Source organism: Theropithecus gelada, chromosome 11 (assembly GCF_003255815.1).
Source record: "Theropithecus gelada isolate Dixy chromosome 11, Tgel_1.0, whole genome shotgun sequence".
Taxonomy (NCBI): Eukaryota; Metazoa; Chordata; class Mammalia; order Primates; family Cercopithecidae; genus Theropithecus; species Theropithecus gelada.
The window spans coordinates 71,563,839-71,588,847 of record NC_037679.1 but is presented as its reverse complement, the minus strand read 5'-3'; the positions used below and the strand labels follow the sequence as shown (position 1 = coordinate 71,588,847).

Below are 25,009 nucleotides of genomic sequence, written 5' to 3'. Positions count from 1 at the left end.
CTCCTCAATGACTTCCATTTCCCTCCAAATAAAGTCTAAAATCTGTAATATGCCTATAAGCCCCACCTTTCCCTCCAAACAAAAAATCTGGTCTCAGCTTACTTTTCTAATCCCCCCATCACACTCCACATTGTACCCCAACTCCTTCTACTCCAAACATGCTGGATTTATTTCCATTTCAGGAACACGACTACTTAAATATTGCCAGTGCCTGGCACAGTACAACCTACTTTAATTAATGCAGGAATGAATGAACAAGTATGAAAAAAACAAGGAAATGAAGGGAGCTGTGTGAAGAAACAATAGGGCACATGGGGGCACAGTCTCATGTTAATTCAAATTTTACATCTGGTAAAACTTCAGTTCCATGAGGCAACAACCATGGCTATCTTCTTCACTGTTACAACCTCAGCATCTAATCAATGTCTGCAACAGAAAAGGCACTCAAATATTTCTCAAAGGAATGACAGACACCAAACAAAAAGAAAGTGTTTAATAAAATACGAGCAGCTGAATATCAAGTGCCACACAAGGCCAGTTTAAATCTTGCTCATTTAATGTTGCAACAACTGAAATTCAGCCTGTGCAACCCCATTTCTATTCCAGCTCTGCTATCATGGAATTTTTTTTTTTTTTTTGAGAGAGAGAGTCTCGCTCTGTCGCCCAGGCTGGAGTGCAGTGGCACAATCTCAGCTCACTGCAACCTCTGCCTCCCAGGTTCAAGTGATTCTCATGCCTCAGCCTCCACAGTATCTGGGATTACAGGCATATGCCACCACGCCTGGCGAATTTTTGTAATTTTGTAGAGACGGGTTTTTACCATGTTGGCCAGGCTGGTCTCAAACTCCTGACCTCAGGTGATCTGCCCGCCTCAGCCTCCCAAAATGCCAGGATTATAGGCCTGACCCATTACAGAATTTTTTAAAGTAATTTCTGTCCTTCAGTATGATTCACTCAGAGAGAACACTGTTCCAATCTCTGCATGCTAAAGTGTAGAGATGCTCCCTGTGTGGTGTGTATTTCATTCAAAGAAGAAGTGCCTAGTTGGCAAATACAATTCTCACAGGGGTACAGGTTAGTAATTCTGAAACTACTTTACACCTATACCAGGGTTGAACAAATGAGTAGATAGGTTGGTGATAATGAGACTGGGGTTTTTCCCTGTTAGAGAAAGAAGTCACAAATAAGCAAAAGGAAGGCAAGAATGAGCCCTGCAGCAATGGATTAGAGTCTGAGACATCAGTATGAACTCATGTTTAGCTTAATATATATACAGATGGCCAGATACAGAAAACAATGATAGATAGATGTGAATCCATGGATTCATATACAGCCATATGTTTTCTAGCTCTATCTGCTGAGAGGGCCTAGAAGCAGCAATGAGCATACCCAACACCCAGACTAGTTTCTAAACCCCAGAGTCTAAAGTAAAAGGAACCAGGGCTCCAGAGAAATGGATGATTCTAGGGCTGTGGCAGGGAACAACAGAAGAGGAGCCTGGAACATCTTTTGTAATGCCAAAGTAGAGAAGCACTCAGAAACAAGAGGGTGGGGACATGTCAAAAGACACAGGAGCCAATCTGAAGAACCTCCCAGTGACCAAAGCTGTAACAATTTGAGCAAGAAAAATAGATTATAACCCAAGGTATAAAATAAATATACATGCGTCTCTATCAATATAAATAATGGAAAAAAACAAATGGAGAGAAGGAACAAATCTTTCTTACAAAGGGACTCTAAATAAGTTATGTAGAAACCAGTCATTCCAGCTTCAATTAAGCTCCAAGAGATGGAGCTTTATTTCCTTCCTCTTGAGTATGGTCTGAACTAAACAACTTTCTTCCAAAGAATTGAACAGGGAAAGGGGAAAAGAGTATAGGCAGTCCCCAACTTCATGATGGTTTGCCTTACGGTTTTTTTTTTTACTTTATGATGGTGCAAAAGCAATACAACCCTTCTGTTTTTCATTCTGAGTACAGTACTCAACATATTACATGAGATACACAACACTTTATTATAAAATAGGCTTTACATGTAGGCTAATGTGTCCTGAGTACATTTAAGGCAGGCTAGGCTAAGCTGTGATGTTTAGTAGGTTAGGTGCATTAAATGTATTTTTGACTTATGATATTTTCAATTTATGATGCGCTTATCAGGCTGTAATCCCATCATAAGTTAAGGAGGATTTGTAATTATACAGTGAGAAAAATCTGGCAGATACTAACTAAACCAACAGACAAGTTCAACATCACCAGGCCATGTTGATAACATTTACCTCCAAGTGATGAGAACACTTAACAATATACCTCTGTGGTATTCTTCCCAAAACTCCATTACTCAAGTCTAATCATGAGAAAACATAAGATTAACACAAGTTGAGGGATATCCTACAAGATATGTGACCAGTACTCTTAAAAATCGTCAAGGTCGCCGGGCATGGTGGCTCACACCTGTAATCCCAGCACTTTGGGAAGCCAAGGCGGGCAGATCACAAGGTCAGGAGATCAAGACCATCCTGACTAACATGGTGAGACCCCCGCCTCTACTAAAAATACAAAAAATTAGCCAGACGTGGTGGCGGGTGCCTGTAGTCCCAGCTACTCGGGAGGCTGAGGCAGGAGAACGGCGTGAACCCAGGAGGCAGGGCTTGTAGTGAGCTGAGATCATGTCACTGCACTCCAGCCTGGGCAACAGAATGAGACTCCATCTCAAAAAAAAAAAAAAAAAGAAATCATCAAGGTCATGAAAAACAAGGAAAGCCTAAGAAGCTGTCACAGATTGGAGAAGACTACAGAGACAAGTGTGACCAAACTCAATGTGTGATCGTGAATTGGATCCTGGAATGGAAAAAGGATATTCACTGGAAAACTGGCAAAATCCAATTAAACTCTAGAGTTTAGTTAATAGCAATGTATTGATGTTAATGCTTTAGTTTTGATAAATGTATCATGGTTAGGTAAAATGTTAACTTCAGGGGAAACTGGATGAAATGTATAAGGAACTCACTCTACTATACAGAGATATGTATAACGCTCCTCGACTTTATGGGGATACATCCCAATAAACTCATCGTAAGTTGAAAATATCACTAGTCAAAAATGCATTTAAGGTATCTAACCTACCAAACACCACAGCTTAGCCTAGCCTACTTTAAACGTGCTCAGCACACTTACATTAGCCCATAGGTTGGCAATATCATCTCACAATACCTTTTTTAAAATAAAGTGTTGAATGAAAAGTGAAAAACAGAATGGTTGTATTGCTCTCAAACCATCATAAAATCAAAAATCATAAGTCGAACCATCTTAAGTCAGGGACTGTCTGTACACATGTGTGAGGTTTTACAGAGAGGGAACTCAAACAGAGCAATAATTGATCAGCTAATTGGCAATTCAAAGAACGTTGCAGCAGTACAAACAAGTAGACCCAGTGCCCAGATCTTGGTTTCAAACTACTATTCACTAAAAGGAATCAGGTTCCTTTGAAAAACGGCTGGGAAAGGAGAAGATGAGCCTAGACCATCTTCTAAAGTCTAAAGAAGTGCTTGAAAATGGAAACGGATCAAAAGGACAGAGTACCCAATCTGAAAAGGTTCCCACTAGCCAAATTCAAGTCAATTCAAGCAATAACAACAAAAATAGTAGTAAGGTGCCCATTCTGATAGACATGAATAAATAAATAAGGGAGAAAGAAAAGCCCTTCCTTATGGTAAGCTTGCAACTAAAAACAGAAAAGGGAATGATGAACCTAAAAAGTTCTAGAAGAAAGCATATTGGGAAAGCACCATGACAGTGGTCATGGCAATGGTTTTTAGGATTTGATACCAAAAGCACAGGGAACAAAAGTAAAAATAAACAAGTGGAACAACATCAACATCCAAGTTAAAGTGCAGTGGCACCATCTTCGCTCACTGCAACCTCCGCCTCCCGGGTTCAAGAGATCCTCCTGCCTCAGCCTCCCAAGTAGCTGGGATCACAGGCATGTGCCACCACACCCAGCTAATTTGTTAGGCTTTTGGTAGAGATGGGGTTTCACCATGTTGGCCAGGCTGGTCTCGAACTCCTGACCTCAAGTGATTCGCCCTCCTCCGCCTCCCAAAGTGCTGGGATTATGGGCACGAGCCACCACGTCCAGCAGGAATATTATTTTTAAAAAGAAGAAAATCCTGTCATTTGCAAGAACATGGATGACATTACGCTAAGTGAAATAAACCATCACTTCCTGATCTCATTTGTATGTGGAATCTAAACCAGTCAAACTCATAAAAACTGAGATTAAAGCAGTGATTACTAGGGGTTGGGGTGGGGAAAACAAGGAGACTTTGGTCAAAGGGTACAAACTTGAAGTTACATAAGATGAATACATTTTGGAGACCTAATGTACAGCATGGTGATTATAGTTAATAATAATGTAATGTCGCTGGGCATGGTGGCTCATGCCTGTAATCTCAGCACTTTGGGAAGCCGAGGTCGGTGGATCACCTGAGATCAGGAGTTCGAGACCAGCCTGGCTAGCATGGTGAAACCCCGTCTCTACTAAAAATACAATAATCAGCCAGGCATGGTGGCATGTGCCTGCAGTCCCAGCTACTTGGGAGGCTTAGGTGGGAGAAGCACCTAAACCCAGGAGGCAAAGGTTCTAGTGTGCCAAGATCATGCCACTGCACTCCAGCCGGGGTGACAAAGGGAGACTCCATCTCAAAAAAAAAAAATGTACATTTAAAATTTACTAAGAGTGGCTGGGCGCAGTGGCTCACACCTGTAATCCCAGCACTTTGGAAAGCCAAGGCAGGCAGATCATTTGAGGTCAGGAGTTCGAGACCAGCCTGGCCAACGGGGTGAAACCCTATCTCTACTAAAAATACAAAAACTAGCCGGGTATGATGGCGGGCGCCTGTAATCCCAGCTACTGGGGAGGCTGATGCAGGAGAATCGCTTGAACCTGGGAGGTGGAGGTTGTAATGAGCCAAGATTGTGGTACTGCACTCCAGATTGGGTGACAGAGCAAGACTCCACCTCAAAAAAAAAAAAAAAAGTCACTGAGATGTTGGCTGCATTATTTAACTCAATTTTGAAAATCACTTCACAAAGTATACATATATCAAAATATCATGGTATATACTTTATATACAATTTTTCTTTGCCACTTATACTTTTAAAAGCTGGGGGAAAGGCAATAGTGGAAACAGAAAATTGCTACTTGGCAAATACCACGGTAATAATTTTTTAGGCAAGAGTTTAATCAATGAATATAAAATTAGTAGGCAAAAAGTATTATGAGAAATAGGTAATTTACACAGTCTCTAGTATCTACCAACAAGATATTAACTTAAAAGGGAAAAATAATAACTTTATGGTCAAGAGATTAACTTAAAAGGGAAAAATACTTTTTTTGCTTAAAAAAATGTAGCAAAAATACTACTTTTTGCTACATTTTTTGCTATGCCTGTAGTCCCAGCTACATTTTGCTCAAGTAACTTTATGGTGGACAAATTTGACAGACACCACCTTATTCAAGTGATCAAAGTTAACACCACTAGTAATGAATCAGATCAACAGTGTGTACCTGATGTGATGTACCAAGAAGACTACAATAACATTTCTGTGACAGTCCTGCCAAAAATGCATGACTAGAATATAGTCAAGAGAAAACACTGGACAAAACCAAATCGAGAGGCATTCTACTAAATAGCTGGCCTAAACTCTTCAAAAACATCCAGGTCATGAAAAATAAGAATGACTGAGAAACTGTTCCAGATTAAAGAGACTAAACTGGCCAGGTGTGGTGGCTCACACCTGTAATCCCCCTTTGGGAGGCCAAGGCGGGAGGGTCACTTGAGCCCAGGAGTTCAAGGTCAACCGCGGCAACACGGTGAAGCTCCATCTCTACAAAAAATACAAAACTTAGCCAGGCATGGTGGTGCATGCCTGTGGTGCCAGCTACTCAAGAGGCTGAGGTGGGAGGATCCCCTGAGCCCAAGGAGGTCAAGGCTGCCGTGAGCCATAGTCTCAACACTGCACTCCAACCTGGGCAACAAAGTGAGATCCTGTCTCAAAAAAGAGAAAAAAGATACATTATAACCAAATGCACTGTGTGACCCTGAACTCATAAAAGATACTAGCAGGACAAACTGGCAAAATTTGAGGATGGTCTGTAGGTTAGATGATAGTATTATATCAGTGTTTGTTTTCTGATTTTGATCACTGTATCAAATAATTGTGACATTGGTTATGTAAGAGAAAGGCCTTATTTTTAGAAAATATACACATTTTAGAATGTGTAGGCTTAGATTATTTTTTAAAATGAAATGATATTTAGAGACAAAGCGGTATAAACGTTTGTAAGCAACAAACATTTTACCTTTTACAATTCACACTTTTAATTTTAAACAGAGAGAATAAATGAATGATAAAGTTAAGTATGCTAAAAAGTTAAGTCAGGAAAGTTAGGTAAAGAAAATTCCACAGACTACTTGTGCAAATTTGAGGGGTTTTTTTTTTCCCACTACTGTAATTGGAAGTTAACAAAAAAGTCTACGTCCAAGGAACTGGCAGAGCGTGAGAACTGTTTATAAAAACTTGAGAATTTTCTCAATCTTGCTTCGTTTGCACTTTCCCCTGGATTCCCACATCTGATTTTATATTCTTCCTTCCTTGTGCTGTTTCTTCTCTTCCTTCCCCACAGTTCTTTACCCAACATTACTTTTTTTCACTGATCCTTTTTTAGCAAATTCTTTCACTCCCAAAGGTCATGAACACTTCATAATTTTAGAATTGACTGTATTTTAGAATAACCAATTATCCTGAATGAGTTTTTGTTCTTTTGCTTCATTTATAAATCAGTTGGGTTTAATGTTGTGTCTGTCATTTAAACTTTCTACTAAATTAAGTACTTCTTACTTTACCACAATCAGCAAGGCAGCCAGTTCCCAGATAAATTCAAACCACACAATGCAGAAAACTATACATTGCAGGATTTCATTTTTAAAAATAAATAATCGAAGCCTACACATTTTTAAAACCCAGAGGTCACTAGCTCAGTGGCTCACACTTGTAATCCCAACACTTTGGAAACCCAAAGTGGGAGGGTTGTTTGAGCCCAGGAATTCAAGACTAGCCTGGGCAACGCAGTAAGACCTTGTCTCTACAAAATAAAGATAAAAAAATTAGCCGGGCATGGTGCCACAAACTTGTAGTCCTAACTACTCAGAGAGGCTAAGGCAGGAGCACTGGTTGAGCCTAGGAGTTCAAGACCAGCCTGGGCAACATGGCGAAACTGTGACACTACAAAAAATGCAAAAATTAGCTGGGTGTGGTGGCACATGCCTGTAGTACCAGCTACTTGGGAGGCTGAGGTGGGAGGATTGCTTAACCCTGGGAGACTGAGGCTGCAGTGAGCCATGATTGCACCACTGCACTCCAGCCTGGTCAACAGAGAGAGACCTCTCTCATTTAAAAAAAAAAAAAAAAGACATTCCTGAACATGCTCCAAATTGTAGTAACTATGCTACATTCTCTTTGTATTTACTAGGAAATCCTTCTCTTTGGGCAACTTTTTGCCTAACTATTCTTGGGCCAAATTAAGTATAATGGAAGACATATATAAAATAACTTATAGTAACCATCTAAATATTTCATATCACTTAATACAAATTCAGATTTAAAGCACTGAAGTTGGCCAGGTGCAGTAGCTCACGCCTGTAATCCCAGCACTTTGGGAGGCCGAGGTGGGTGGATCACGAGGTCAGGAGATCAAGACCATCCTGGCTAATACAGTAAAACCCCATCTCTACTATAAATACAAAAAATTAGCCGGGTGCGGTGGTGGGTGCCTGTAGTCCCAGCTACTCGGGAGGCTGAGGCAGGAGAATGGTGTGAACCTGGGAGGCGGAGTTTGCAGTGAGCCGAGATCGTGCCACTGCACTCCAGCCTGGGCAACAGAGCAAGACTCCGTCTCAAAAAATAATAACAATAATAAATAAAAAATTAAAAAAAATAAAGCACTGAAGTTCAAATTTTGACCTTACATTTCTATACATACAGTTTCTGAAGATGTCTATGTATAATAAAACAATTCCGATGTCTGTGTGGACTGAAAACCTACTAAACTAATTAGCAGTTACCTTACTTTGGCCCATCAAACTTTGATAACGTGGCTGCTATTCTGCTAGTCTAGAAATCTTTCAAATATTGGTGGCAGGTCCCATTCTGAAAAGAGCTCAGCATTTGGAGAAGCTGAGTTCTCTGGAAGGCAATGAGCAGAGTAATGCAGGCAATCATCACTGATGTTTAGACACTACCCCATCTGCAGCATGGCAATGGGGTTGAGGGGTGGGGGAGAGAAGCACAGCCCCCAAAAGAGCAGTTCTCCTCATTTCCTTCATCTCAGCATATTCCTAATTAACTCAGCTTTGTGCCTGTTATGAATAGCTTCAGATGGAAAGGCTCCAATTCCACATTCCTCTTCATTATGCACAGCTTATTAAAATTGAAATTTCACTGTTTCCAACTCGACCAAATTAGTGGTTCAAACTGCCGTGCGCTATTAAGAGTGAGGCATTCGTTTTAAAGGATGGAATCAGGATAAACATGGCCTGGATCAAGGCTGGAACAGGCTAGAAACTTCAAGGCTTTGAGTTTTACGCTTGCCACGTGAGCCTGGGAACATCAGAACCTTTCTGCATGGCAGTTCTTCAATCTGGCAGGCCAGGCTGATAGGATGGTGCCCTTCCCTAAGCTCCTCTGCGGTGAAAAATCAGAGCTGAGAAGTAGAGAATAATTAACAGTTTCCAGAAGCCCTTTTAGTTGGGAGTTTGTTTCCCATTCCCAAATCAAACAGTTGTCTATCAGAGCCTCTCCTCCTGCTCAAAAGGAGAGCGTATCCAAGAGGCCTAGAAAGAGAATGCGAATCTGCATGCCAGCCCTCAGGCTGGTACCTGCTCTTCTTCAATCCTGCGCTGTAGTGTTTCAATATAATGCTGGACCGCCATATAGATAAATCGGTACTGTGCTTCTGTCTGGACCATCCCTGACCTCTGAGACCGCACCATCTGGATGGTTTTGGGAACGTCAATGTCGCAGTCAACACCTACGAAGGAAACATCAAGAAGAATAAAGAGAAACTGCAGAACCAGGATGAAGTTGTTTACACACAACTTTTAGTGGACTCACAGACAATGCTGATTTAGTCTTTGTTGTTTTAATTGAGCATGTTGCAATGGCTACAGTGTTGAACTTCTGACCAATACCAAAGATCCCAGAAGACTACATAAATAATAAAGTGGCAGAGGTCAGGATTCCCTCACTTTCCAACAAATCACCCCATACTGTAAACAAGGTTCAGGTGGCTGGATAGAGACCACCACTGTGTATGAACAAAAGGCCATGGCAGTGGGTTCCGCAGCTCCTAGACTTCATTTTATGCCAAAAGCTCAAATAGTGTCACTTCTGTTCTCAAGCAGACACAGTGAATCAGCCCAGATTTTTGTGAAAAATTTTTCCCATTCAACCTCTCTTCCCTAGGCTGTTTTCACGAGCACTTTCCTTCCATAAACTAAAAACAGAAACTGTCACTTCTTGCCCGCCAGATGACCCACCTTTCTCTCTGATGATGTCAATAAGAATATCAATCACAATGAATGTCCCTGTCCGGCCAATTCCAGCACTGCGGGCAGAAGGACAAAAAGCAGGGACAACAGAATCATTCATGGGGGTTTCAGACTCAAAACCAAGCCATTAGTATTAACAGAAACAATGTCTACTCTTGGGAGCTATTTATAAAATTGTCTCTTTATGTTTGAAAATATGTTGGCAAAAAGCACAGGGCTTTGGAGTCAGCCCAAACCTGCTCTTGGAGTTCAGCTTCTCCAGTACAACGTGCCTGAGTTAAGTCCCTTAACCTCTCTGACCCTCAGTTTCCGCATCTGTGAAATGGGGACAACAGCACATACCATACAGAGTGCTGGTTGGACAGAATGAAACAGGAATCGTATACAAAAAAATACATCAAAATTACCGAAAGAGGGCCAGGCACAGTGGTTCTCGCCTATAATCCCAGCACTTTGGGAGGCCGAAGCAAGAGGATCACTTAAGACCAGGAGTTCCAGACCAGCCTGGTCAACATAGCAATACCTCGTCTCTACTAAAAACAGAAAAATTAGCCAGGCATGTTGTCATGCACCTGTAATCCCAGCTACTCAGGAGGCTGAGACATGAGAATTGCTTGAACCTAGAAAGCAGAGGTTGCAGTGAGCTGAGATCGCACCACTGCACTCCAGCCTGGGTGACACAGTGAGACTCTGTCTCAAAAAATAGTAATAATAAAGTTACTGAAATAGAAGAAATAAATAATTTTAAAAATTAAAAACAAAAAACATTGTGCTCAGAGGCTGGCTCAATAAATGGTAGCTTCTTTAACAACTGGACAAATAAAAAAGTTTCACATATATCTACCTGCCCAAGAAATGAATGAGATTTAGGAGACCCAGTGTTCCCCAGCATAATCATGAAGCCCAAACTGGAGAATCAGCAGCCCACAAACTCATTACAAAGGTCACAGCACAGCTTCCTTCAAAGGCCTTGGTAGAAAGCAGCTGGAAGCTTGTGAGGCAAACAAATATAGTGTTGGGGAAGAAATATATTTATGGTAGAAGAGAACAGAATGGGCCAGGTGTGGTGGCTCACACTTACAATCCCAGCACTTTGGGAGGACAAGGCAGGTGGGTCACTTGAGGTCAAGCATTCGAGACCAGTCTGGCCAACATGACAAAACCTTGTCTCTATCAAAATACAAAAATTAGCCGGGCATGGTGTCAGACACCTGTAATCTCAGCTACTTGGGAGACTGAGGCAGAAGAATGGCCTGAACCCAGGAGGCGGAAGTTGCAGTGAGCGAAGATGGTGCCACTGCACTCCAGCCTGGGCAATAGAGCAAGACTCCATCTCAAAAACGAAAAAAAAAAGAGAGAGAGAGGACAGAACCACAAGGAGGTGAATCATAGAAGAAAAGAAGACAAAAGGGAACCAAGCAAAAATGACTTAAGGGATCCTCAAGAATCAGGTCTATTTCCACTACATCCCCATCACCTCAATACCTACAAAGCAGTCAACAGCTACAAAGCAAACATCACAAAGAATAAGGAGAAACTGCAGAGCGAGGATGAAGTTGTTTAATGCACAACTTCTAGTGGACTCAGAGAGCATGCTGACTTAGTCTTTGCTGTTTTAACTGAGCATGTTACAATGGCCATGGCCAATGGCAGTGCTGTAGGGTCTAGGAGAAATATGCCTTGGGATCAAAATGTCCCCTAATGCAGTTGCTCTATGCCTCAAACAGATATTAAATTCTTTCTACAGTTAAAAAGCTAGGGGTAGATAGGTAAAAGCAAGCCTTGGGCACTAAGAGACAGGGACAGGCTGTGGCCTAGAAGGGCAGCAGGAGCTGTCACCTGCAGTGCACCACGACCGGCCCTGCATCCATGATGCTCTCCTGCTTATGGTGCACCTCCTCCAGGAAGTCCAGCACGCCCCCGGGGTCGCTGGGCACTCCGTGGTCCGGCCAGGTCCGAAAGTGGTATTGCCAGACCGTTCTCTCCGTATTCCCCTGGAGTAGAGCCAAGAAAAACCAGAAAAGAATTAAATAAATCAAGAGGTTGAGGAATCACCCAGTTCCGAGCTTTCCTAAATCCAATGTGAGCCAATGGAGAAGAAAAGAATCTCCCCAGGTTCCACTGAGAGGTCCTCTTCATGAGGTTCCCAGAACTAGTCTCCTTTTCGGCAATCCTGCAGGCAACTCTTTGCCTCTGTCATATGAACCAAGAGGTCTGGTATGGCAATTTGTTCTTTCAGGTAACTACACCCTGAATCATCTCTCTGAATTACCAGCAACAGGTAACATCCCCGTTCCTCTGCATCCCTGTGGCACTCAGCTCTGGAGGCAACTGAGACCTCAAGGGACCCAGGTCTCTCCTCCCAGCAGAAGAGGAAGCAGATGAGGAAACAGGCATTCACTTAAGACATTCATTCCTCTTTGTTTTTTTGATACCCAACCTTCCCCACCATATAAACACAGACTTCTATTGTAGTATTGTTCTTTTTTTTCCCCCCCAAGACAGAGTCTTACTCTGTCGCCCAGGCTGGAGTGCAGAGGCGTGATCTTGGCTCACTGCAACCTCTGCCTCCCGGGTTCAAGCGATTCTCCTGACTCAGCCTCCCAAGTAGCTGGGATTACAGGCATGCACCACCATGCCCAGCTAATTTTTGTATTTTTAGTAGAGATGGGGTTTTGCCATGTTGGCCAGGCTGGTTTCAAACTCCTGACCTCAGGTGATCTGCCTGGTACAGGCGTGAGCCACCCAGCCTGGTCAGTATTTTTCTATTTTAAACTTGTATTTAATGCAAAGCAGATAAGAACACAGGCTTTGCTATCAGATAACTAGATTTAGGCTCCAATTCCAGGCACTCACTCACGTGGCCCTTGGATATCTCTAAACCTCAATTTCTTCATTTGCAAAGTGGGAATAATAATCTCTCTCTCTCATAATGCAATTGTAAGGACTCGACAAGCTCGCTGAAACACTCAGTCTCTGCCCAGCAAATAGGAAGAGACTCAGCACATTACGGCTATTTTGAGGATAATGATAATTTATAAAGATCAACAATGGCACCAAGGCTACAGAAGACCAAAAAGTATCACGTTTCTTGCTACATCTTCTTCCTATATAAGTGGAGACAATATAAGCTAAGTGACTTTTTTTTTGAGACAGTCTCACTCTGTCATCCAAGCTGGTGTGCAGTGGCTTGATCTCAGCTCACAGGAACCTCCACCTCCTGGGTTCAAGCAATTCTTGTGCCTCAGACTCGACTCCTGAGTAGCTGGGACTACAGGCGTGTGCCACCATATCCAGCTAATTTTTAGTATTTTTAGTAGAGACAGGGTTTCGCCATGTTGGCCAGGCTGGTCTTGTACTTCTGACCTCAAGTAATCCACTGGCCTCGGCCTCCCAAATGGCAGGGATTATAGGTGTGAGCCACTTTGCCCAGCCTTAAGTGACATTTTCAAAAGGGATTTAAAAAGATACTTTTCTCTTTTTTCTTCTTCTTTTCTTTTTTTTTATTTATTTTTAAGAGACAGGGTCTCGCTCTGTTGCCAAGGCTGGAGTGTAGTGGCATAATCACAGCTCACTGCAGCCCTGAACTCCTAAGCTAATGCAATCCTCTTGCCTCAGCCTCCCAAAGTACTGGGATTACAGGCGTGAGCCACCGTGCCCAGCCCTCTCTCCCATTTCTACTTGACAGCTACATTGTTCCAGTTCCTCTCACTATCTCTACCATAGATTCAACCTCCATCCCTCCCCATCATCAGAATGACTGGACCCTCTCTGACATCAGAAATCTAAACATCCCACCCTGGGCCACAACCACACTGGCTTCCAGATCCTTCTGGTCCCCTTGTCACTTCAAGTAGCCTCCAGACCACTGACCCCTCCCTCCACTTTGCCAACTGCATCCTCCTGCCCCCGTCCCCCTCATCCAGCCAGGAGTCCCCATGCTCTGGGGACAGTCTCTGTCTACCATGTGCCTCCACTCCTTGACCTCCTCTCCATCCACTGCACCTGTGCAAAGCCCCGGGCCTGGATGAACCATGTACTTTCTGTTTTGTGCCCTAGGAGCCAAGTGTCCTTCGAGAAAAACCAGGGGATGGGTATCAGTATATTTTCATGCTCATCACCTCAACTGGGCACTTGGCACAGCACAGACATTTCTGGACTTCTTGCCCTGCTACACAATTATGATTTCATCTTTTCTCCCTTTCTTCAAATATTCTCTCTCTTCTTATTCCCTCTGACTGTCTGTTGATGGCCTTGCCTCAAGCTTCCAAGAGGATGGGGAAAGTAATCACTCAGTTCACCTACCAGCATCTGTGGCCACCTTCTCCTTCTGCCCTCCTGTTGCCACAGAAAAAAATGTCCCTCTATTGAGCAAAACTGATCCATCCACGACGCTCTGCATCCCACCTCCCCTCCACATCCCACCTCCACCCTTGCCTCCCCGACCGCTCCACTTCAATGTGTCCAAGGCATCTCAAACTTTGTGTGTCCACAAAGAGGTCCTTGATCCTCTCAGCTTCCTCAGGTCCACTGCCATCCCCCCGCCGACTCTTCTCAAGCTAGAAAACTGCCAGTCACCCTGCACACCACCCTCGCCCTTGGTACACTCCTTCACTGAATCCCTGCACGTCTGCCTCCAGTCAGCTCTACTGGGTCCTCTTCTTTCAGGCACCCTGGCCACTAGCCTAGTTCAAGCCCTATTATTTTTTACTCTGACAACTGCAGTACCTCCAAATTGGTCCTAATCCCTAGAACAACTCCTGCCCCCTCCAGTCTCTACGGGGTGGAAGGGACTCTCTTAAAAGCTTAAATCCAACTCTGGCTGCTTACTACACTTAGGACAAACCTCCACAACCTCCTTTGCTGACTCAAACACATTGTTCCCTATGCCTTAAGAACCTCCCTTCCCTTGGCCAGATGCGCTAGCTCACGCCTGTAATCCCAGCACCTTGGGAGGCTGCATGTGGCAGCAGGATCACTTAAGTCCAGGAGTTCAAGACCACCCTGGGCAACATAATGAGACACCTGTCTCTATAAAAAATTTAACAATTGGGTGGGCATGGTGGCACACGCCTGTAGTCCCAAGCTACATGGGAGGCTGAGGCGAGAGGATCGCCTGAGCTTAGGAGGTTGAGGCTGCAATGAGCCGTGAACGCACCAGTGCACTCCAGTCTGGGTGACAGAACAAAATTCTCGGTTTCAAAAAAAACAAACAAAAGTCCCTTCCCCTTCTTCCCCCTCCAAATGAACCCTAAACTCCTGCATTTTTTTCTTTGTAGCCCTGATTACGGTTTATAATGATATATTTATATGTGCGATTACTGGGCTGGTAGATTACTGGCCAGTACAGCGTACACTTGGGAGTGCAGGGATTCCATCTGTTTTGTTTCCCAGCTCTATCTCCAGCAAGCAGCATGGTGCCAGGAACCAAGAGGTCATTGAACAAATATCTCTGAATGAATAGATGAATGTCCACATGACTGTTCAGATGCCCAGCTGAACACATCCAGAAGAAAACAAATCACTGCCCACATCAGACCTCCTTCCAGCTTTTGTGGTGTCTGCCACAGCACCACTGTCCACTCAGACTCAGACTTCTACAATGTGTCTTGAATCCCTCTTCCTCATCCAAAAGCCAAACAATCCCCATGCCCTGCAGACTTCACCCCCCGGCACCTCTCACATCTACTGCTTCTCTCCCAGTTTATTCTGGCATTTTATATAATATTCCATTCCAAAGGAAGGAACAAAAAAGAACAACTGCGGAAGTCTGTGGATACTTGGAGAGGAGGCCATCAACCTAGGCCCCTGCAGAAGACTCCTAACAGGCCTTGCAGCCACTCAGGTCACCCTATCCCAATCTCCCACCCAGGGCTAGTCTCAAACTCCTGGGCTCAAGCGATCCACCCGCCTCAGCCTCCCAAAGTGCTGGGATTACAGGCGTGAGCCACGGCGCCTGGCCAGTTATTTGTTTTTAAATCATCCATCTCCCTAGGCTTGATGAGTGCAGGAACACCAACTGCCTTGCTCACAATGTACCAGTACTGCCTAAACTGTACCTGGCACATAGAAGGAACCCAATAAATGGCTACTGAATCAATGAGTGAGCGAATGCATGCATGTATGCAAACATGAGTAACGGCAAGACCCTGAATTCCTACGCACCATCAATAATTCCCAAAGTCTCTAGAATACGACAATATACTTACTTGTCCAACCTTTGAAAGTTTAAGTTCTCTTAGCGTATAGTCATGAGCGGCACTTTCTTTGACGTTCCTAACACGCATGACGCCATATTCTTTTAGAGCATACTCATCAGGCCAGTATTTGACACATTTACTCTGGAAGGGATCAGAAAAAAAGAAAGTTAATTCTGAGAACTCTGAAATAAAAGCCTAAACCAGCAACAAACAAATGTTCAAGTCTTGCTTAATAACCACCAACATGGAAAATGGCCAGTTTAGCATCTGTCAGGTTTTCAAGGAAAAGGAGAGAAGAGTTCAAATAAGAAAAGCAGGCGTTCAGAGGACCAGGCAGCAGTGGGAGGAGAAACGCGGCTGGTGCAGTTACCTGATGCAAGCACATGTCAAAGCAGAGTCAATGTTTGTTTATCTGTAAAGAATCAGGCCAGGTGCAGTGGGTCATGCCTGTAATCCTACCACTTTGGGTGGCTGAGGTGGGCAGATCACTTAAGACCAGGGGTTCGAGACCAGCCTGGCCAACATGGTGAAACCCCATCTCTACTAAAAATACAAAAATTAGCCAGGCATGGTAGCAGGCACCTGTAATCCCAGCTACTTGGGAGGCTGAGGCAGGAGAATTATTTGAACCTGGGAGGCGGAGGTTGCAGTGAGCTGAGATCATGCCACTGCACTTCGGCCTGGGCGACAGAGAGAGGTTCTGTCTCAAAAAAAAAAAAAAAAAAAAAAGGAAGAGTTCAAACAAGAAAAGCAGGTGCTGGGAGAACCAGGCAGAAGTGGGAGGAGAAAGGCGGCTCGTGCAGTTGTCTGATCCAAGCACATGTCAAAGGAGAGTCAATGCTTGCTTATTTATCGCTAAAGAATCAAAGATGCAGAGAGAAGGACTAACCAATGTGAGAGTGCTGGCTAGCAACCACTGAGGTCTGAATTCTAAGATCTGCCAGTCACTCCATAGGGAAGGCAAGCACAGATTCTGGAGGAGTCTAGGCTGCCCAACGAGCCAGACTGTCTGCTTCATTTCCGCACCAGTGTAGGAGGACTCTGTGCCTTATCTAACCCAAGTGTGAATAACTCTATCACAGAAAGGCAGCCCATGGGGTTTTGAACCAGCTGCTTTTTCTATATCCAGACCCATCTGATACCTCCTCTACACGTCACTTTCCCTTAACTGGGTGCCTGGGAATGCCAAGTCTGCAGTAGCTGCTGGCTTCAAGAGCAGGCGGATTGAAAAATATGGCACCAGGAAAACCATTCTTGCTGCCAAAAAGGAAGCTACTTCACTCAGTGAGATGAGTTTGTATCTATTTGGTGATATGTTCTGGGCAGAGAATGCTTCTGTGTTCTGTTGTTTTCTGGGCAGTCATCCACACCACTCACTTTCCAAAACCACCAAGACACAAATATCAGCAAGAGAAATTTACCTTGTATCTTAGGAAGACAGAGAAATTTACAGACATAAAACTGGAAATAAGAGAGCCGCTACAGACATCAACAGTCAGAGTCAATGATTAATTGAAAGAAAAAAAGAAAACATGGTAAGAGGAACGTTCAATAAAAGGATGTGGTCTTGGTCAGGCGCAGTGGCTCACACCTGTAATTCCAGCACTTTGGGAAGCCGAGTGGATCACTCGAGGTCAGGAGTTCCAGACCAGCCTGGCCAACATGGTGAAACTCTGTCTCTACTAAAATTACAAAAATTAGCCAGGTGTAGTGGCACAGCCTGTAATCCCAGCTACTCAGGAGGCTGAGGCAGGAGAATCGCTTGAATCCAGGAGGTGGAGACTGCAGTGATCCAAGATCATGCCACTGCATTGCAGCCTGAGTGACAGAGTAAGACACAGTCTCAAAACAAAAAAAAAAAAAAAAAAAGAAGGATGTGGTCTTTTATTTATTACGATTCTCAATTCAGCTTTCCCTCCAGTATTTTGTAGATTCAAATACCTCAGACAAATTTGATGCAAATTTTAGTTTCCCCAAATAAACACTCCTAATATTAATTGTACTCTATGCTGTCACTGGCCAATCAAGGCTGAGGACTGCTCCCAGTCATTACACGGAACTCACCAGAGAATATAAAATTAAATCATGACCCTGAAAAGAACGTTTTAGCTAACTTTAAACATTAGCAAACTGCTGCAGCCCTCCCCCTAGTTTCTAAACTCCTGTGGAAACCTTGGCAAACAAATTCTAAAATGTGAGAACTAATACATTGTCTTTTAAAATAGAGCCCAGGAATCAAACACAGTCCACAGTCTGGTTTGTCTTCTGCGCACTGGGGGGATACTGAGAGTAGGTTGTCAGAAAGGTCTGTGGAGAGAATCAACGCCCATCATGTCATCCTCTTGGCACCACCAAAGTAAAGAGGAAGAATGAGACAGGGAGCAGAGACTAGGACATGGTGGTGAGGGGTGGGGCAGGGTGATTTGGCCCTAATGCCTGTCTATCCAGGAGAGCTTCTGAAAGGGACTGATACTGACTCCTCTAAAGCAACACAAGACCCCTCTCTTCACAATCTTCATGTCTTCTGAGAACAGGTAAACATCCTACAGCTATAATCAGGCAAAAAGGAGGATGAAGGACTTCATTCTTCCTATCCAAATTTAGGGCAAAAAACACTTGCCTGAAGCAGAAACTACAAAGATGTTTTAATCAGTCTATTATTTCAGGAACACTGCAGGCAGTTGCTGAAGGAAACCTTTGTTTCACGATGGCCAGATCTGGCCTCAAAGGTATTCAGAAGTATACCAACTAGGAGTACAACAATGAAAGTCTTATGAAAATCACACTGCCCTTCACATCCAATATGAAAATTACAGTAGGAAGGCTCAACTCCAAAGTTCTCCATCTGCCTTACGTTTAATTTATAGGTATGACTGCTACATTCCACACAAAATCTTAAATAAACCAATTAAAGGATATCTAAAAAAGAACTTTCACCAGAACACAAACAAAAACACAGAACTTTTCCATATTTTTAAAAAAAACCACCATGGTGGGCTCACTTCGAGATAACACAGAGGGCTGTCACTCGATAAGATTTGTCTGCTTTTCTGTAGGTGTGGGATGCTACAATTTATTTTTTTAATCTGAAGTGTCTTGAAGAGTATGGAGTAATGCGTCCTAGGCAGGTGCTGCTGGTGGGAGTGAGCACTGGGGCAACCATTTGGGAGGACAGTTAGGCAGAGTTAATTAAAATGGACAACATGGCCAGGCATAGTGGCTCACGCCTGTAATCCCAGCACTTTGGGAGGTCGAGGCAGGAGGATCACCTAAGGTCAGGGGTTCCGAGACCAGCCTGGCCAACACGGCGAAACCCCGTCTCTACTAAAAATACAAAAATTAGCCAGGCGTGGTGGCACGCACCTGTAGTCCCAGCTACCTGGGAGGCTGAGGCAATCAGAATCATTTGAACTGGGAGGTAGAGGCTGCAGTGAGCTGAGATCGTGCCACTGCACTCCGGCCTGGGCAACAGACCGAGATCCTCTCTCTAAAAACAAAAAACAACAACAGAAATACTCCATACGTTCAAAAGGTAAGGAAAATGCTACACATGTTAACAGGAAAGATATAGATGATACTAACACTTCTAGAGATGAAAAATACAATGTCTGCGGTGAAAAATACTCTGGATAGGATTAAGAGCAGATGACATACTGCAGAAGATTAACTTAGAGACATAGCAAAAGAAGCTATTCAAAATGAAACATCAGGGGAAGAAACTGAATAAAATAAACCAAGTGTCAGTGGGCTACAAGACAACTTCAAGTAGCCTAATACATGTATGACTTGTGTCCTAGGACAAGGTTGGACAGGGTACTTTTTTTTTTTTTTTTTTAAGAGATGCGGTCTTACTACATTGCCCAGGCTGCTCTCAAACTCCGGACCTCAAGTGATCCACCCGCCTCGACACCCCACAGTGCTGGGACTATAGGCATTAGCCACCATGCCCAGCCCAGGGTATGTATCTGAAGAAACTAAGACTGAACATTATCCAAATTTAAGGAAAACTACAAATCCGTGGAGCCAAGAAGCTTAACAAACCCCAAGCAGAAGAAACATAAAGAAAACTACACCAAGGAATAACATAATCAAATTTCTCCTAGTCCCTTTTTTTCAGAGAATCAGTTAGAGTAAGCTTAATTCATTTATTCAATTCCTAAACATGGCCAATCTGACACATGTGATACTTTAAAAACAGTTTAGCAGAAAAGAAGTTTCTGTGATTTACCTTTCCTCTCTCCACTTCTTTCGTTGTCATGACAATCACTCGGGAGTTTTCTTGGAACACCATCCGCCAAAAGTCGTTCACTGTGTTCTGCAGGCAGCCTTGTGTGGCAATGTAACTCTTTTTGGGCTTTGAATTGTTGCACTTGGTTTCAAATTCAGGCTAGAAATTTAGGAAGAAAATTCTTCAAACATCTTAAAGTTGCTTTCAGGACATGAGGAAGGATTTAAAATACAAAAATAGGCTAGCAATGTATGGTCAGAAAACACTGTGAAAAGCAAAGCTTACCATGATGATATTTGCATTGATGTAATCTGAAACAGGCTCATTGGGATCACCATCATGTAGGACAACCCTGGTATGATCAACTAGAAGAAAAAGAGACCACAGTCATGCAAGTCCTCGGACTGCTTCAGGAAAAACCAGTTCAAATCAGTTAATCCCCAGCCTAGTCCAAGTTTTGTCCATTTAATGATTAAAAAAAAAAGAAAAATTAAAGCCCAGGTAAGCACGACAGTAACATGAACACTGCCTGATGCCTCTCATAATGCTATCTTCACAATTTCCTAGTTTTGATCATATGCTATGGGTATATAGGATGTTATCACTGGGTATATGGGAAGCTGAGAGAAGGTACAAGAAAACTCTCTCTGCTATTTGTGTAACTTCTTATGAGTTCCAAAATTGTTTCAAACCAAGAAATTTTGGACTGGGCACAGTAGCTCAGGCCTGTAATTTCAGCATTTTGGGAGGCCAAGGCAGGTGGATCATATGAGGTCAGGAGTTCGAGACCAGCCTGGCCAACATGACAAAACCCTGTCTCTATTAAAAATGAAAAAATTAGCCAGGCATGTTGGTGCACATCTGTAATCCTAGCTACTCGGGAGTCTAAGGAGCAAAAATCGCTTGAACCCGAGAGGCGGACATTGCAGTGAGCCGAGATCACACCACTGCACTCCAGCCTGGACGACAGAGTGAGACTCGGTCTCAAAAAAAAAGAAAAGGGGAGGGGGAGTTTTAAAAAAAAGAAGACTGAAGTATAGATATATGACATGATGTCTGAGATGTGCTTCAAAATAATTCAAGGAGAGAGAAGATATGGATCAGAGTATAGATGAAACCGAGACTGTGCATGAGTTGATAATTGTTGAAGCTGGGTGATGGGCACATGGGGTTCTATCTGCTCTTGAATATATTTGAAAACTTCCATAATAAAGAGGGTTTTTGTTGTTGTTGTTGTTGTTTTTAATTTCTTTTTTGAGACAGGGTTTTCCTCTGTCACCCAGGCTGGAGTGCAACAGCACTATCTCAGCTCTCTGCAACCTCTGCCTCCTGGGCTCAAGCAATTCTTGTGCCTTAGCCTCCTGAGTAACTGGGATTACAGGTGCGTGCCACCACACCTGGCTAATTTTTGTATTTTTAGTAGAGATGGAGCTTCGCCATGTTGGCCAGGCTGGTCTTGAACCTCTGACCTCAGGTGATCTGCCCACCTTGGCCTCCCAAAGTGCTGGGATTACAGGTGTGAGCCACCGCACCCAGCCAGGTATCTTTTAGTGAAGCATAATGCAGTGGACTATCACAAGGCTCCGATAGTATCAACTGTCCAAATTGTGTATAAAAATCCATTATTGGTATAAAAATCTGAGTGTTCTACCTACACGACATATTTTGCAATGGGAATTAGTAAGACAGTCGTGTGTCTTAAAAGAAGAATGTCCTTTCTGCTTCAGACTCCTCATCTTTAAGGAAATGAGATGTTCATCAGAGGAAACATCTAAACAAGACCTTTAAGGGAGGGCAAAGCGATGTTCTATTTAGATACTGCATACCATTGGTCCCTTCACTTTCCCATACACTTTATACCATATAAATACCACTAGACCCCTGAGCAGACGTCAAAACTTAGACATAGAAAGGACAAGGTGGCCAGGCACGGTGGTCCATACCTGTAATCCCGGCACTTTAAGAGGCCAAGGCAGGAGGATAGTTTGGGCCCAGGAGATCAACACCAGCCTGGGCAACATAGTGAAACTCTATTTCTAAAAATTGAAAAAATAAATTCCAAAAAAAAAGGATAAGGCTTCCTCAAGGTCACTAGTACCATGCTGCAGCTCAAACTGCTTCTGTGCAAATTCCTCACTGCCTTTTCTCAGTATTACGAATGCCTCCACTTTCCCCCATCCTCACATACACACATTACAATATCCATGTAGATATGATATACATATATACCATGTATATGTACATATGCATGCAGAAAGAGAACAACTATGTTTCATGCATAGACACACACAAAGGACGGTTTACAAGATTTGACAAAATGGTTCTGACCTGATAAGACATGAGAGCAATGCTCTCCAAATTTGATCATGGCTCCCAATCACACAGTTTTTCAATGCTGAAATATATACACATATGCACTATATGCAAGCAAGCCTTATTTGTAAGTTGGATAAATACAGTATGCATAGCCAGGTACAGTCGCTCATGCCTGTAATCCCAGCACTTTCGGAAGCCAAAGCAGGAGGATTGCTTGAGCCTAGGAGTTCCAGATCAGCCTGGGCAATACAGTGAGACCCCCATCTCTATATACAATCAATCAATCTATATACAATCAATCAATCAATAAAACATTATGCACTCACTGCAATCAATGTAGGCCTCAGATAAATTTTTCTTTTCCTTTTTTTTTTTTTAGGGAAAGGATATAAATAAAGAGAAGTTGTAAATGTTCCTTCCTTTCTCCTCAGTGCACTGCCTTGCACAGCACATCAATGGAGAACCCCCTGCATTAGAGTGTGATGCTAAGAACAGTGACTTTGGGGGCTCTAGTGCCAGTTCTCCCGCCCACTCCCCTTCACTTATAACCTGCTAAAATGGTCTAGGAAACCAGGATACTAAGAATGCCTCCTTCCTGTGCATGTGATATGGATTAAGTGAGATAAAAATGCAAAAGTTCAGCATAGAGTTAGACCTCAGGAGAGAGGAACTGTGACTGGTTTAGTGCAGTTTCTGAGATCCTCATGCAAGGCCTACATCCTTCCAGGGATTTTTCCCTCCTGGTTCAACTTGGGCTTTGCCTGGTGGCATTTGGGTGTTACAGAAGGTACAGCCGGGCACAGTGGCTCACACCTGTAATCCCAACAATTTGGGAGGCCAATGAAGGCAGATCATTTGAGCCCAGGAATTCGAGACCAGCCTGGACAACATAACGAAACCCTGTCTCTACAAAAAAAAAATTACAAAAAATATGTACATATACATGGTATATATGTATATCATATCTACATGGATATTGTAGAGTACAGTAGCTGGGCATGGTAGCACGTGCCTCTAATCCCAGCTACATTGGAGGCTGCAGTAGGAAGGACCACTTGAGCACGGGAGGTTGAGGCTGCAGTGATCCATGATCATACCACTGCACTCCAGCCTGGGCAACAGAGTAAGACCCTGTCTCAAAAATAAATAAATAAATAAGTAGAAAAAAAGAAGGTCTACATCCTTCCAGGCCTTTTTTCCTCATGATTCAACTTGGGTTTTGCCAGGTGGCATTTGGGTGTTACAGAAGGTACAGCCAGGCACAATGGCTTACGCTGGTAATCCCAACAGTTTGGGAGGCTGAGGCAGGAGGACCACTTGAACCCAGGAGTTCAAGACCAGCTTGGGCAACATAGGGAGACCCTGCTCTACTAAAAAATTTATTATTTTTTTAAATTGTTTTTTGTTTTGAGACAGAGTCTCACTCTGTCGCCCAGCCTGGAGTGCAGTGGTGCTCACTGCACCTCCAGCTCACTGCAACCTCCGCCTCCCAGGTTCAAGTGATTCTCCTGCCTCAGCCTCAGTCTCCCAAGTAGCTAGGATTACAGGCATCCACCACCACGCTGGCTAATTTTTGCAATTTTTAGTAGAGATGGGGTTTTACCATGTCGGCCAGGCTACTCTCAAACTCCTAAACACAGGTGATCCACCCACCTCGGCCTCCCAAAGTGCTGGGATTACAGGCGTGAGCCACTGTACCCGGCCTACAAAAAAAAATTGTAAAATCAGCCGGGTTTTTTTTGAGACAGAGTTTTACTCTTATCGCCCAGGCTAGAGTGCAATGGCGCGATCTCGGCTCACTGCAACCTCCGTCTCCTGGGTTCAACCAATTTCCCACCTCAGCCTCCCGAGTAGCTGGGATTACAGGCACCCACCACCACACCCGGCTAATTTTTCTATTTTTAGTAGAGACGGGGTTTCACCATGTTGGCCAGGTTGGTCTTGAACTCCTGATCAGAGGTGATCTGCCCGCCTTGGCCTCCCAAAGTGCTGGGATTACAGGAGTGAGCCACCACCCCCGGCCCACGAAGTCTTCTTCTGAGCAAAGTTTAGGTATATACCCTTTCTCCAGTAACTTGAGCTCAGGGGATCAGCAAGCAGAACGGTTCTAAGAGCCTTCAGGAGGTGTTTGTCTGTTTCCCACATAAGGGAACTGAGTCCCAGAAAGGAGACAGGCCTTACCCAGGACTCACAGGCCCAGTGAGGAGGAGTCAAGACACAAATCTGGCACCCTGAGGTCCCTGACACTGAGAGATCTCAAGCCTTGAGATGATCTATCTTGGGCAGACAGAAAATTAATTAACAGAAGGAACGAATCGCAGACAAAGCCACCTAGTGGCAACTTTACTCAGTAATCAGCATCACAGGAGCTCAGTGAATGAAGCCATCAGCCCCCACCATGGTTGATTATTTTGGAAACTGCTTGCAATTAAAGAAGCTAAGGTCTCAGATGTGCTAACAAGAGCACATGACCCTGAGGAAAAGTACAGAGGTGCTAGGAATCAAAATCTCCAAGAGTGACTATTACTGAGAGGAATATTGATACTTACAGGGCAGGATGTTTTTATATCTATTTTTGTTTTTGTTTTCTTGCCTTTGACCCTCTTTTCGGCTGTACAGAAGTTTGCACTCTTGTTGTTGTAGTGTCTGGAAAGAAAA

At 43.6% G+C, this 25,009-nt stretch overlaps 1 protein-coding gene across 2 annotated transcripts in view; it reads right to left on the bottom strand.

Annotated features, from left to right (window-relative positions):
• The window catches only part of PTPN11 (protein tyrosine phosphatase, non-receptor type 11), a 98,800-nt gene that overhangs the window by 12,354 nt on the left and 61,437 nt on the right, over window positions 1-25,009 (bottom strand). For both annotated transcript variants that reach the window (XM_025403590.1, XM_025403592.1), the window contains exons 7-13: window positions 24,901-24,997; window positions 20,321-20,400; window positions 20,036-20,194; window positions 15,817-15,948; window positions 11,447-11,601; window positions 9,596-9,663; window positions 8,936-9,087 (exon numbers count right to left, since the gene is read on the bottom strand). In XM_025403590.1, coding sequence (XP_025259375.1) covers window positions 8,936-9,087; window positions 9,596-9,663; window positions 11,447-11,601; window positions 15,817-15,948; window positions 20,036-20,194; window positions 20,321-20,400; window positions 24,901-24,997 — 843 coding nt within the window. The remainder of the gene's footprint in view (window positions 1-8,935; window positions 9,088-9,595; window positions 9,664-11,446; window positions 11,602-15,816; window positions 15,949-20,035; window positions 20,195-20,320; window positions 20,401-24,900; window positions 24,998-25,009) is intronic.